Source organism: Anas acuta, chromosome Z (assembly GCF_963932015.1).
Source record: "Anas acuta chromosome Z, bAnaAcu1.1, whole genome shotgun sequence".
Classification (NCBI taxonomy): Eukaryota; Metazoa; Chordata; class Aves; order Anseriformes; family Anatidae; genus Anas; species Anas acuta.
In genome coordinates this window covers 24926256-24940872 of record NC_089017.1, presented here as the reverse complement: position 1 = coordinate 24940872, position 14617 = coordinate 24926256, and the positions used below count along the sequence as shown (strand labels likewise).

General features: G+C 53.4%; 1 protein-coding gene across 1 annotated transcript in view; it reads right to left on the bottom strand.

Annotated features, from left to right (window-relative positions):
* The window catches only part of LOC137848232 (involucrin-like), a 43359-nt gene extending 31434 nt beyond the window's left edge, over positions 1–11925 (bottom strand). Inside the window, exons 1-8 of the mRNA XM_068667227.1 lie at positions 11670–11925; positions 10990–11345; positions 9150–9328; positions 7647–7766; positions 6144–6263; positions 4641–4760; positions 3138–3257; positions 1635–1754 (exon numbers count right to left, since the gene is read on the bottom strand). Of these exons, the coding sequence (XP_068523328.1) occupies positions 1635–1754; positions 3138–3257; positions 4641–4760; positions 6144–6263; positions 7647–7766; positions 9150–9328; positions 10990–11345; positions 11670–11925 (1391 nt within the window). The remainder of the gene's footprint in view (positions 1–1634; positions 1755–3137; positions 3258–4640; positions 4761–6143; positions 6264–7646; positions 7767–9149; positions 9329–10989; positions 11346–11669) is intronic.
* Between the last annotated feature and the right edge of the window lie 2692 nt (positions 11926–14617).

Sequence of the window (14617 nt, the reverse complement as noted above, 5' to 3'; positions counted from 1 at the left end):
CTGCACGCTCTTGTGCTTGCTCTCTGGGGGCTGCAGCTTCCCTCAGGACACATTGACCTCCTCTGGCGTGGTCTCTCGCACGGGCTGCACTGCATTAAGAAATGGCTTCTGGTGGCTGGAAGACCTCCTACTCTTTCTCCTCCTCCTACTCCTCCTCCCGCTCCTCCTTCTCTTCCTCCTGCACCTCCTTCTCCTCCCCTTGTGCCAGCTGGCCCTCCAAAGCTCGAATCCCCTTTGTACAGCCGCTCTGACTGTCACCTTGGCATTTGCATAGCTGTTTCTCACACTTTTTCTTCCTCACCCCGAAGTGCTGAGCAGCATTTTGCCCTGTTTGGGTGCCTTTTCACGACAACCTTTCTCCCGAGGCCGCGCCTACTTGGCTGCTAGGCTCTGCCATGCATTGCGGCAGTGCCGCTGGTACCGGCAGTGTCAGCACTGGGCCAAAACTGGCTTTTACTCAGAGGCCAACGGCAGCCCCCGGTGCCAGCACCTGGGCATACAGCCGGTACGGGTCTCTAGAAGTGTATGTACACCTAGATCTGAGCACTTCCCAGTCTGGAAGCAGGCACCCAATCAGAGGGAGGCCTGAGCAGACAACAGGGTTTTAATAAGAAACGCCACTAAGCCAATCAGAGAGCGGTACAAAACCAGGTGGGTTGGGTCCTTTCACAAAATGGCGGCTGCTCACTGTGGAATGCGGACCGAAACAAAATGGTGCCCGCCGCTGCGGGTGGGTGGGAGGCATTGCCTGTCCTGGCCCGTCCCACCTCCGGGAGAGCCACTCAGCAGTTTAGTCCTGCCCTTCACAAAGGGCCCTTTCCCCGCCCTGCCACGCGGTGTATGCCCAGCGCCTCCAGCTGGTGGCTTGGAAGAGCTGCAGACACGGCTCTGTGGAGCTGCGCTAGCAGCAGAAGCAGCAGCTGCGCCTGCTGCAGTGTTCATGATCTGACCGGCCGCTTGGTAGCAGGTGTTCCACAGCATATCATGCGTAGTCAAGTGGGCCTGCAGCTGTGAGTCTGGGGAGTGGAAAGGGTTTAGCGATCAGCTTTGGTGGAGGGCGTGTTGGCGCATTTCACGATAACCAGGTGGACTGTTCCTGCTCTTTGCAGGGGATGTGAGAATACGAGTGGCCTGCACATCGTGACTGTGCCTATGGGGCTTGAAGTGCTGTGGCACTGATGTCTCCTGCATGCTTCCGTCAAGGTGCCTTCATTATTTCTCGATGCTACAAGTCAGCTGCTTGTCTGCCCCGGTCTTTCAGCAGGGCTGCGTGAGGGGCTAACCTTGCCTTTCATGGCTTAAAGCCACACATAGCACTGAAGATGCCGGGCCAAATTACCTGAGTTTCCACAGCCTCCAAGAGGGTACAGCAACGTAACAACAGGACTCAAAGGCCCAGACGCTGCAGGGGCTCTTCTGATGGGACATGTTCTGAAAAGAGACTGCAAAGCTGCTAGAGCAGAAGACAGTGGAGGACAGCTTGCTCTGCCCATGCACGGTGCCCTGCACGCTCTTGTGCTTGCTCTCTGGGGGCTGCAGCTTCCCTCAGGACACATTGACCTCCTCTGGCGTGGTCTCTCGCACGGGCTGCGCTGCATTAAGAAACGGCTTCTGGTGGCTGGAAGACCTCCTACTCTTTCTCCTCCTCCTGCTCCTCCTCCCGCTCCTCCTTCTCTTCCTCCTGCACCTCCTTCTCCTCCCCTTGTGCCAGCTGGCCCTCCAAAGCTCGAATCCCCTTTGTACAGCCGCTCTGACTGTCACCTTGGCGTTTGCATAGCTGTTTCTCACACTTTTTCTTCCTCGCCCCGAAGTGCTGAGCAGCATTTTGCCCTGTTTGGGTGCCTTTTCACGACAACCTTTCTCCCGAGGCCGCGCCTACTTGGCTGCTAGGCTCTGCCATGCATTGCGGCAGTGCCGCTGGTACCGGCAGTGTCAGCACTGGGCCAAAACTGGCTTTTACTCAGAGGCCAACGGCAGCCCCCGGTGCCAGCACCTGGGCATACAGCCGGTACGGGTCTCTAGAAGTGTATGTACACCTAGATCTGAGCACTTCCCAGTCTGGAAGCAGGCACCCAATCAGAGGGAGGCCTGAGCAGACAACAGGGTTTTAATAAGAAACGCCACTAAGCCAATCAGAGAGCGGTACAAAACCAGGTGGGTTGGGTCCTTTCACAAAATGGCGGCTGCTCACTGTGGAATGCGGACCGAAACAAAATGGTGCCCGCCGCTGCGGGTGGGTGGGAGGCATTGCCTGTCCTGGCCCGTCCCACCTCCGGGAGAGCCACTCAGCAGTTTAGTCCTGCCCTTCACAAAGGGCCCTTTCCCCGCCCTGCCACGCGGTGTATGCCCAGCGCCTCCAGCTGGTGGCTTGGAAGAGCTGCAGACACGGCTCTGTGGAGCTGCGCTAGCAGCAGAAGCAGCAGCTGCGCCTGCTGCAGTGTTCATGATCTGACCGGCCGCTTGGTAGCAGGTGTTCCACAGCATATCATGCGTAGTCAAGTGGGCCTGCAGCTGTGAGTCTGGGGAGTGGAAAGGGTTTAGCGATCAGCTTTGGTGGAGGGCGTGTTGGCGCATTTCACGATAACCAGGTGGACTGTTCCTGCTCTTTGCAGGGGATGTGAGAATACGAGTGGCCTGCACATCGTGACTGTGCCTATGGGGCTTGAAGTGCTGTGGCACTGATGTCTCCTGCATGCTTCCGTCAAGGTGCCTTCATTTTTTCTCGATGCTACAAGTCAGCTGCTTGTCTGCCCCGGTCTTTCAGCAGGGCTGCGTGAGGGGCTAACCTTGCCTTTCATGGCTTAAAGCCACACATAGCACTGAAGATGCCGGGCCAAGTTACCTGAGTTTCCACAGCCTCCAAGAGGGTACAGCAACGTAACAACAGGACTCAAAGGCCCAGACGCTGCAGGGGCTCTTCTGATGGGACATGTTCTGAAAAGAGACTGCAAAGCTGCTAGAGCAGAAGACAGTGGAGGACAGCTTGCTCTGCCCATGCACGGTGCCCTGCACGCTCTTGTGCTTGCTCTCTGGGGGCTGCAGCTTCCCTCAGGACACATTGACCTCCTCTGGCGTGGTCTCTCGCACGGGCTGCGCTGCATTAAGAAACGGCTTCTGGTGGCTGGAAGACCTCCTACTCTTTCTCCTCCTCCTGCTCCTCCTCCCGCTCCTCCTTCTCTTCCTCCTGCACCTCCTTCTCCTCCCCTTGTGCCAGCTGGCCCTCCAAAGCTCGAATCCCCTTTGTACAGCCGCTCTGACTGTCACCTTGGCGTTTGCATAGCTGTTTCTCACACTTTTTCTTCCTCGCCCCGAAGTGCTGAGCAGCATTTTGCCCTGTTTGGGTGCCTTTTCACGACAACCTTTCTCCCGAGGCCGCGCCTACTTGGCTGCTAGGCTCTGCCATGCATTGCGGCAGTGCCGCTGGTACCGGCAGTGTCAGCACTGGGCCAAAACTGGCTTTTACTCAGAGGCCAACGGCAGCCCCCGGTGCCAGCACCTGGGCATACAGCCGGTACGGGTCTCTAGAAGTGTATGTACACCTAGATCTGAGCACTTCCCAGTCTGGAAGCAGGCACCCAATCAGAGGGAGGCCTGAGCAGACAACAGGGTTTTAATAAGAAACGCCACTAAGCCAATCAGAGAGCGGTACAAAACCAGGTGGGTTGGGTCCTTTCACAAAATGGCGGCTGCTCACTGTGGAATGCGGACCGAAACAAAATGGTGCCCGCCGCTGCGGGTGGGTGGGAGGCATTGCCTGTCCTGGCCCGTCCCACCTCCGGGAGAGCCACTCAGCAGTTTAGTCCTGCCCTTCACAAAGGGCCCTTTCCCCGCCCTGCCACGCGGTGTATGCCCAGCGCCTCCAGCTGGTGGCTTGGAAGAGCTGCAGACACGGCTCTGTGGAGCTGCGCTAGCAGCAGAAGCAGCAGCTGCGCCTGCTGCAGTGTTCATGATCTGACCGGCCGCTTGGTAGCAGGTGTTCCACAGCATATCATGCGTAGTCAAGTGGGCCTGCAGCTGTGAGTCTGGGGAGTGGAAAGGGTTTAGCGATCAGCTTTGGTGGAGGGCGTGTTGGCGCATTTCACGATAACCAGGTGGACTGTTCCTGCTCTTTGCAGGGGATGTGAGAATACGAGTGGCCTGCACATCGTGACTGTGCCTATGGGGCTTGAAGTGCTGTGGCACTGATGTCTCCTGCATGCTTCCGTCAAGGTGCCTTCATTATTTCTCGATGCTACAAGTCAGCTGCTTGTCTGCCCCGGTCTTTCAGCAGGGCTGCGTGAGGGGCTAACCTTGCCTTTCATGGCTTAAAGCCACACATAGCACTGAAGATGCCGGGCCAAATTACCTGAGTTTCCACAGCCTCCAAGAGGGTACAGCAACGTAACAACAGGACTCAAAGGCCCAGACGCTGCAGGGGCTCTTCTGATGGGACATGTTCTGAAAAGAGACTGCAAAGCTGCTAGAGCAGAAGACAGTGGAGGACAGCTTGCTCTGCCCATGCACGGTGCCCTGCACGCTCTTGTGCTTGCTCTCTGGGGGCTGCAGCTTCCCTCAGGACACATTGACCTCCTCTGGCGTGGTCTCTCGCACGGGCTGCGCTGCATTAAGAAACGGCTTCTGGTGGCTGGAAGACCTCCTACTCTTTCTCCTCCTCCTGCTCCTCCTCCCGCTCCTCCTTCTCTTCCTCCTGCACCTCCTTCTCCTCCCCTTGTGCCAGCTGGCCCTCCAAAGCTCGAATCCCCTTTGTACAGCCGCTCTGACTGTCACCTTGGCGTTTGCATAGCTGTTTCTCACACTTTTTCTTCCTCGCCCCGAAGTGCTGAGCAGCATTTTGCCCTGTTTGGGTGCCTTTTCACGACAACCTTTCTCCCGAGGCCGCGCCTACTTGGCTGCTAGGCTCTGCCATGCATTGCGGCAGTGCCGCTGGTACCGGCAGTGTCAGCACTGGGCCAAAACTGGCTTTTACTCAGAGGCCAACGGCAGCCCCCGGTGCCAGCACCTGGGCATACAGCCGGTACGGGTCTCTAGAAGTGTATGTACACCTAGATCTGAGCACTTCCCAGTCTGGAAGCAGGCACCCAATCAGAGGGAGGCCTGAGCAGACAACAGGGTTTTAATAAGAAACGCCACTAAGCCAATCAGAGAGCGGTACAAAACCAGGTGGGTTGGGTCCTTTCACAAAATGGCGGCTGCTCACTGTGGAATGCGGACCGAAACAAAATGGTGCCCGCCGCTGCGGGTGGGTGGGAGGCATTGCCTGTCCTGGCCCGTCCCACCTCCGGGAGAGCCACTCAGCAGTTTAGTCCTGCCCTTCACAAAGGGCCCTTTCCCCGCCCTGCCACGCGGTGTATGCCCAGCGCCTCCAGCTGGTGGCTTGGAAGAGCTGCAGACACGGCTCTGTGGAGCTGCGCTAGCAGCAGAAGCAGCAGCTGCGCCTGCTGCAGTGTTCATGATCTGACCGGCCGCTTGGTAGCAGGTGTTCCACAGCATATCATGCGTAGTCAAGTGGGCCTGCAGCTGTGAGTCTGGGGAGTGGAAAGGGTTTAGCGATCAGCTTTGGTGGAGGGCGTGTTGGCGCATTTCACGATAACCAGGTGGACTGTTCCTGCTCTTTGCAGGGGATGTGAGAATACGAGTGGCCTGCACATCGTGACTGTGCCTATGGGGCTTGAAGTGCTGTGGCACTGATGTCTCCTGCATGCTTCCGTCAAGGTGCCTTCATTTTTTCTCGATGCTACAAGTCAGCTGCTTGTCTGCCCCGGTCTTTCAGCAGGGCTGCGTGAGGGGCTAACCTTGCCTTTCATGGCTTAAAGCCACACATAGCACTGAAGATGCCGGGCCAAGTTACCTGAGTTTCCACAGCCTCCAAGAGGGTACAGCAACGTAACAACAGGACTCAAAGGCCCAGACGCTGCAGGGGCTCTTCTGATGGGACATGTTCTGAAAAGAGACTGCAAAGCTGCTAGAGCAGAAGACAGTGGAGGACAGCTTGCTCTGCCCATGCACGGTGCCCTGCACGCTCTTGTGCTTGCTCTCTGGGGGCTGCAGCTTCCCTCAGGACACATTGACCTCCTCTGGCGTGGTCTCTCGCACGGGCTGCGCTGCATTAAGAAACGGCTTCTGGTGGCTGGAAGACCTCCTACTCTTTCTCCTCCTCCTGCTCCTCCTCCCGCTCCTCCTTCTCTTCCTCCTGCACCTCCTTCTCCTCCCCTTGTGCCAGCTGGCCCTCCAAAGCTCGAATCCCCTTTGTACAGCCGCTCTGACTGTCACCTTGGCGTTTGCATAGCTGTTTCTCACACTTTTTCTTCCTCACCCCGAAGTGCTGAGCAGTATTTTGCCCTGTTTGGGTGCCTTTTCACGACAACCTTTCTCCCGAGGCCGCGCCTACTTGGCTGCTAGGCTCTGCCATGCATTGCGGCAGTGCCGCTGGTACCGGCAGTGTCAGCACTGGGCCAAAACTGGCGTTTACTCAGAGGCCAACGGCAGCCCCCGGTGCCAGCACCTGGGCATACAGCTGGTACGGGTCTCTAGAAGTGTATGTACACCTAGATCTGAGCACTTCCCAGTCTGGAAGCAGGCACCCAATCAGAGGGAGGCCTGAGCAGACAACAGGGTTTTAATAAGAAACGCCACTAAGCCAATCAGAGAGCGGTACAAAACCAGGTGGGTTGGGTCCTTTCACAAAATGGCGGCTGCTCACTGTGGAATGCGGACCGAAACAAAATGGTGCCCGCCGCTGCAGGTGGGTGGGAGGCATTGCCTGTCCTGGCCCGTCCCACCTCCGGGAGAGCCACTCAGCAGTTTAGTCCTGCCCTTCACAAAGGGCCCTTTCCCCGCCCTGCCACGCGGTGTATGCCCAGCGCCTCCAGCTGGTGGCTTGGAAGAGCTGCAGACACGGCTCTGTGGAGCTGCGCTAGCAGCAGAAGCAGCAGCTGCGCCTGCTGCAGTGTTCATGATCTGACCGGCCGCTTGGTAGCAGGTGTTCCACAGCATATCATGCGTAGTCAAGTGGGCCTGCAGCTGTGGGTCTGGGGAGTGGAAAGGGTTTAGCGATCAGCTTTGGTGGAGGGCGTGTTGGCGCATTTCACGATAACCAGGTGGACTGTTCCTGCTCTTTGCAGGGGATGTGAGAATACGAGTGGCCTGCACATCGTGACTGTGCCTATGGGGCTTGAAGTGCTGTGGCACTGATGTCTCCTGCATGCTTCCGTCAAGGTGCCTTCATTTTTTCTCGATGCTACAAGTCAGCTGCTTGTCTGCCCCGGTCTTTCAGCAGGGCTGCGTGAGGGGCTAACCTTGCCTTTCATGGCTTAAAGCCACACATAGCACTGAAGATGCCGGGCCAAGTTACCTGAGTTTCCACAGCCTCCAAGAGGGTACAGCAACGTAACAACAGGACTCAAAGGCCCAGACGCTGCAGGGGCTCTTCTGATGGGACATGTTCTGAAAAGAGACTGCAAAGCTGCTAGAGCAGAAGACAGTGGAGGACAGCTTGCTCTGCCCATGCACGGTGCCCTGCACGCTCTTGTGCTTGCTCTCTGGGGGCTGCAGCTTCCCTCAGGACACATTGACCTCCTCTGGCGTGGTCTCTCGCACGGGCTGCGCTGCATTAAGAAACGGCTTCTGGTGGCTGGAAGACCTCCTACTCTTTCTCCTCCTCCTGCTCCTCCTCCCGCTCCTCCTTCTCTTCCTCCTGCACCTCCTTCTCCTCCCCTTGTGCCAGCTGGCCCTCCAAAGCTCGAATCCCCTTTGTACAGCCGCTCTGACTGTCACCTTGGCGTTTGCATAGCTGTTTCTCACACTTTTTCTTCCTCGCCCCGAAGTGCTGAGCAGCATTTTGCCCTGTTTGGGTGCCTTTTCACGACAACCTTTCTCCCGAGGCCGCGCCTACTTGGCTGCTAGGCTCTGCCATGCATTGCGGCAGTGCCGCTGGTACCGGCAGTGTCAGCACTGGGCCAAAACTGGCTTTTACTCAGAGGCCAACGGCAGCCCCCGGTGCCAGCACCTGGACATACAGCCGGTATGGGTCTCTAGAAGTGTATGTACACCTAGATCTGAGCACTTCCCAGTCTGGAAGCAGGCACCCAATCAGAGGGAGGCCTGAGCAGACAACAGGGTTTTAATAAGAAACGCCACTAAGCCAATCAGAGAGCGGTACAAAACCAGGTGGGTTGGGTCCTTTCACAAAATGGCGGCTGCTCACTGTGGAATGCGGACCGAAACAAAATGGTGCCCGCCGCTGCGGGTGGGTGGGAGGCATTGCCTGTCCTGGCCCGTCCCACCTCCGGGAGAGCCACTCAGCAGTTTAGTCCTGCCCTTCACAAAGGGCCCTTTCCCCGCCCTGCCACGCAGTGTATGCCCAGCGCCTCCAGCTGGTGGCTTGGAAGAGCTGCAGACACGGCTCTGTGGAGCTGCGCTAGCAGCAGAAGCAGCAGCTGCGCCTGCTGCAGTGTTCATGATCTGACCGGCCGCTTGGTAGCAGGTGTTCCACAGCATATCATGCGTAGTCAAGTGGGCCTGCAGCTGTGAGTCTGGGGAGTGGAAAGGGTTTAGCGATCAGCTTTGGTGGAGGGCGTGTTGGCGCATTTCACGATAACCAGGTGGACTGTTCCTGCTCTTTGCAGGGGATGTGAGAATACGAGTGGCCTGCACATCGTGACTGTGCCTATGGGGCTTGAAGTGCTGTGGCACTGATGTCTCCTGCATGCTTCCGTCAAGGTGCCTTCATTTTTTCTCGATGCTACAAGTCAGCTGCTTGTCTGCCCCGGTCTTTCAGCAGGGCTGCGTGAGGGGCTAACCTTGCCTTTCATGGCTTAAAGCCACACATAGCACTGAAGATGCCGGGCCAAGTTACCTGAGTTTCCACAGCCTCCAAGAGGGTACAGCAACGTAACAACAGGACTCAAAGGCCCAGACGCTGCAGGGGCTCTTCTGATGGGACATGTTCTGAAAAGAGACTGCAAAGCTGCTAGAGCAGAAGACAGTGGAGGACAGCTTGCTCTGCCCATGCACGGTGCCCTGCACGCTCTTGTGCTTGCTCTCTGGGGGCTGCAGCTTCCCTCAGGACACATTGACCTCCTCTGGCGTGGTCTCTCGCACGGGCTGCGCTGCATTAAGAAACGGCTTCTGGTGGCTGGAAGACCTCCTACTCTTTCTCCTCCTCCTGCTCCTCCTCCCGCTCCTCCTTCTCTTCCTCCTGCACCTCCTTCTCCTCCCCTTGTGCCAGCTGGCCCTCCAAAGCTCGAATCCCCTTTGTACAGCCGCTCTGACTGTCACCTTGGCGTTTGCATAGCTGTTTCTCACACTTTTTCTTCCTCACCCCGAAGTGCTGAGCAGCATTTTGCCCTGTTTGGGTGCCTTTTCACGACAACCTTTCTCCCGAGGCCGCGCCTACTTGGCTGCTAGGCTCTGCCATGCATTGCGGCAGTGCCGCTGGTACCGGCAGTGTCAGCACTGGGCCAAAACTGGCTTTTACTCAGAGGCCACCGGCAGCCCCCGGTGCCAGCACCTGGGCATACAGCCGGTACGGGTCTCTAGAAGTGTATGTACACCTAGATCTGAGCACTTCCCAGTCTGGAAGCAGGCACCCAATCAGAGGGAGGCCTGAGCAGACTACAGGTTTCTCATTTTGTATCTGTTGTGCATAATGTATATTAACATTCTCATAGCTATTATATTCGGTGCAGTACGGATTATTCCGTACTTCATGGATATGCCCTACCTGGGTCTGTAATATTGCCCCCTGCGTTTCTATCAATGTTGTTTTAAAGGCACGTTTGATTAAACTGTATATTCTTACCAGGATTATGTGTAGGGAGCTCAGCTCCAAAATATATTCCATCCCAGCATTGAGTATGATCGGTCATTTTTAGAAATCTAGAGAATCCAGACACAGTTGCTGCTGGGAATAGCAATCAGGGATAAGGTCTTTTCAGTCTTTCTAGGCATCTGGGTGCAAATCCAACTATTATTTCTAGACAGAATTTGAGAGATATTCTGGATTAATTGGAAATGCTGTTTTTCTCTTCCATCATATCACTAATCCATTGAGAATAGGTATTACTAAAATAAACTTAAAATACATAATATATATACATATACACGCCCATAATAATTAAGAAATAATTAAGAAAAACAATAAAAATAACAAACTAATAAGGATTCTTCTGGGGTTGGGGGGGTGGGGGGGAGCGGGAAATAAATACCTCCCTTTCTCCCACTTCCAGGGAGTGTTCCCTGGAAACACTCCAATTCTGTGTAATCCAATCCCTTTTACTCATTAATTCATTAAGAATTCTTCTAAGAAGAAGTTAAAAGTTTACAATAGATAGGTTTAGCAGTTTTAACATTAAAAATCTTTGTTAATGCAGTCTCTTAGGTATCAGGGTTAACTGATGCTTTTACCCATGTATGAATCATAGAAACATAGAATCATATAATACCCTAGTTGGAAGGGACCCATAAAGATCATCGAGTCCAACTCCTGGCACCGCACAAGTCTACCCAAAAGTTTTAACCATGTGACTAAGTGCACAGTCCAATCATTTTTTAAATACAGACAGGCTTGGTGAAGTGACTACTTCACTGGGGAGCCCGTTCCAGTGTGCAACCACCCTCTTGGTGAAGCACCTCTTCCTGATGTCAAGCCTAAACTTCCTCTGCCTCAGCTTAACACCATTCTGTCAGGTCCTACCACTGGTATTTACAGAGAGTATGTTGCCTGCCTCTCCACTCCCCCTCACGAGGAGGTTGTAGACCATGATGAGGTCCACCCTCAGCCTCTTCTTCTCCAGGCTGAACAGGCACAGTGACCTCAGCCACTCCTCGTATGTCTTCCCCTCTAGGTCCTTCACCATCTTCGTAGCCCTCCTCTGGATACTCTCCAACAGTTTAATGTCCTTCTTGTACATTGTCCACCTTGTACATCTTGCACACACATTACTCGAGATGAGGCTGGACCAGTGCAGACCAGTAAAGCAGGAGAATCACCTCCCTCGACCGACTAGCAATGCTGTACTTGATGCACCCCAGGATACGGTTGGCCCTCCTGGCTGCCAGGGCACACTGCTGGATCATATTCAAATTGCTGTCAACCACAACCCCCAGATCCCTCTCTGCAGGGCTGCTTTCCAGTGCCTCGTCACCCAGTCTGTACGTAAATACAGGGTTGCCTCGTCCCAAGTGCAGGATCCGGCACTTGCTTTTGTTACATTTCATGTGGTTGGTGATTGCCCTGCTCTCCAATCTGTCCAGGTCTCTCTGCAAGGCTTTTCCATCCTCATCTGAGTCCACAACTCCTCCAAGTTTGGTGTCATCAGCAAATTTGCTCAGAACACCTTCTAGTCCTACATCCAAATCGTTTATAAAAACACTGAAGAGGACTGGTCCTAAAGTGGAGCCTTGAGGGGCCCCACTAGTGACCATCCACCAGCCAGATGTGGCCCCATTTACCACAAGCCTTTGAGCCCTGCCCATTAGCCAATTGCTCACCCACTGAATGATGTTTTTGTTAAGTCATATGCTGGACAATTTGTCCAGTAGGATCCTACAGGAAACTATGTCAAAAGCCTTGCTGAAGTCCAAAAAGATCACATCAGCTGGTTTCCCTTGATTGACTAGATGGTTGAGCTTATCATAAAAGTAAATCAAATTTGTTAGTCATGACCTACCCCTCATGAACCCATGTTGGCTGCGACCAATGACCGCATTGTCTCCCAGGTGCGCTTCAATAACTTCAAGAATCATCTTCTCCATAATTTTACCAGGAACTGATGTGAGACTGACAGGCCTGTAGTTACCAGGGTCTTCTTTCTTACCCTTCTTGAAAATTGGCACATTTGCTAGCTTCCAGTCTACTGGGACTTCTCCAGATTTCCAAGAGCGTTGAAAAATAATTGAGAGAGGTCCCACGATGACATCAGCCATCTCTTTAAACACCCTGGAATGAATCCTATCCAACCCATGGGCTTGTATGGATCCAGGTGGAGCAGCAAATCTTGCATATGTTCAGGGTCGGTTGGGAGTTTATTATTCCCACCATCATGGTCCTCCAGCTTAGGGCACCCAGGGTCCCATCATCAGTGTTGAAGACAGAGGTGAAGAAGGCATTAAACATCTTTGCTTTGTCTACGTCATTGTCTGTGAGGAGACCTTCCCCATCAAGTAGTGGACCTATGTTTTCTTTGGTCTTCCTTTTTCTGTTCACATATCTAAAAAACCCTTTTTTATTGTCTCCCACAGTCTTGGCCAGCTTCAACTCTAGCGGGGCTTTGGCCACCCGAATTTTCTCCTGACAACACGAACAGCGTCCCTGTATTCCTTCCCCATCGCCTGACCCTCCTTCCAGCAGCCATACACTTTCTTTTTTCACCTAAGCTCCAGTGGAAGATCTCTGGTCAGCCAGGCCAGCCTTCTGCCCCACCTGCCTGACTTTTGATATTTTGGAATTGCCTGATCTTGTGCTTCTAGGCAGCAAGTTCACCCTAAGTTCACCCTGTCCTGGTTTCAGTTAGAACAGAATTAATTTTCTTCCTAGTAGCTGGTGGAATGCTGTGTTTTGGCTTAGGATGAGAAGAGTGCTGATAACACCCCGATGCTTTAATTGTTGCAGAGCAGTGCTTATACTAAGCCAAGGACATCTCAGCCTTTTGCTCTGTCCTGCCAACGGGCAGGCTGGGGGTGCAGTAAGAGCTGGGAGGGGACAGACCCAGGACAGGTGACCCAAACTAGCCAAAGGGGTATTCCATACCATCTGACGTCATGCTAAACAATATATAGGGGTGGCTAGCCGGGGGGAAGGGGCCGGACTGCTCGGGGTTAGGCTGGGCATCGGTCAGTGGGTGGTGAGCAATTGCACTGTGCATCACTTGTTTGTACATATTATTATTACTTTCCTATTATCACCATTGTATTATTATTATTGTTATTATTTTTTTTTGTTATTATTATTTTCCTGTCTTATTAAACTGTCTTTATCTCAACTCACAGGCTTCACTTTCCATTTCTCTCCCCCGTCCCAGAGAGGGAGGGGGGAGGGTGAGCTCTGCAACAATTAAAGCATCGGGGTGTTACCAGCACTCTTCTCATCCTAAGCCAAAACACAGCATTCCACCAGCTACTAGGAAGAAAATTAATTCTGTTCTAACTGAAACCAGGACACACCCTTTCTCAGCTGTTCTTACTGTCGTCTCAGTAGTCAGGAGCACTTGTAACAGTCCTTCCCACTCAGGTTACAGCTTTGATTCTCTCCATGTTCACATCAAAACACAATCTCCAGCTTGGAATGGATGGATTAGGACTTCCACAGGTAGGGTTTTAGCTAATGGTCCTGAGAGATGATAAAGAGGACAACAGCCCGAAAAACATCTTTTGTCTTAAATTGAGGTAATTCATTCCCTTTGTCCTTGTACAGCAATCCAAATATTATTTCATATGTTGAAACTCCCACAGATTTTCTTGGTGCAGTTCAAATTCAGAGAAGTGCCAAAGATAAGCATTTTGTTTGGGGAAGCTGAGTTTCCAGAACTTAGTCAATTGCATCTTTACTGTCTGATCTGCTCCACCCTTCCAGAAGAGGAAGGATGCCAAGGAGTGTGAAACTTACATTGAAACTTACATTTAATTCCTGGAGTCCACATTAGCCCTTGCAATATTTCTGACATAAAGTGATTTCCTTGATCACAGTCAGTATTTTCAACAGTTCCATACCTGGGAGTTCTTTGTTCTAGAATTACTTTAGTTACTATGTTCACAGTAGCAGATAATGAAGGGAAAGCTTCCACCCCTCCCCCCTGGCAACAAATGATCACAGGATCACAGAATTTCTAGGTTGGAAGAGACCTCAAGATCATTGAGTCCAACCTCTGACCTAACGCTAACAGTCCCCACTAAACCATACCCCTAAGCTCTACATCTAAACGTCTTTTAAAGACTTCCAGGGATGGTGACTCCATCACTTCCCTGGGCAGCCTGTTCCAATGTCTAACAACCCTTTCGGTAAAGAAGTTCTTCCTAACATCTAACCTAAAACTCCCCTGGCGCAACTTAAGCCCATTCCCCCTCGTCCTGTCACCAGGCACGTCGGAGAATAAAACAACCCCCACCTCGCTACAGCCTCCTTTAATGTACCTGTAAAGAGTGATAAGGTCACCCCTGAGCCTCCTTTTCTCCAGGCTGAACAATCCCAGCCCCCTCAGCCGCTCCTCGTTAGACTTGTTCTCCAGACCCTTCACCAGCTTCATTGCCCCTCTCTGGACTTGCTCAAGCACCTCCATGTCTTTCTTGTAGTGAGGGGCCCAAAACTGAACACAGTACTCGAGGTGCGGCCTCACCAGAGCCGAGTACAGGGGGACGAACACCTCCCTAGCCCTGCTGGCCACACTGTTTCTTATGCAAGCCAGGATGCTGTTGGCCTGCTTGGCCACCTGAGCACACTGCTGGCTCATATTCAGTCGACTATCAACCAATACTCCCAGGTCCTTCTCTGCCTGGCAGCTCTCCAACCACTCATCTCCCAGTCTGTAGCTCTGCTTGGGGTTATTGTGCCCCAGGTGCAGGACCCGGCATTTGGCCTTGTTGAACTTCATGCAGTTGACCCCAGCCCATCGGTCCAGCCTAT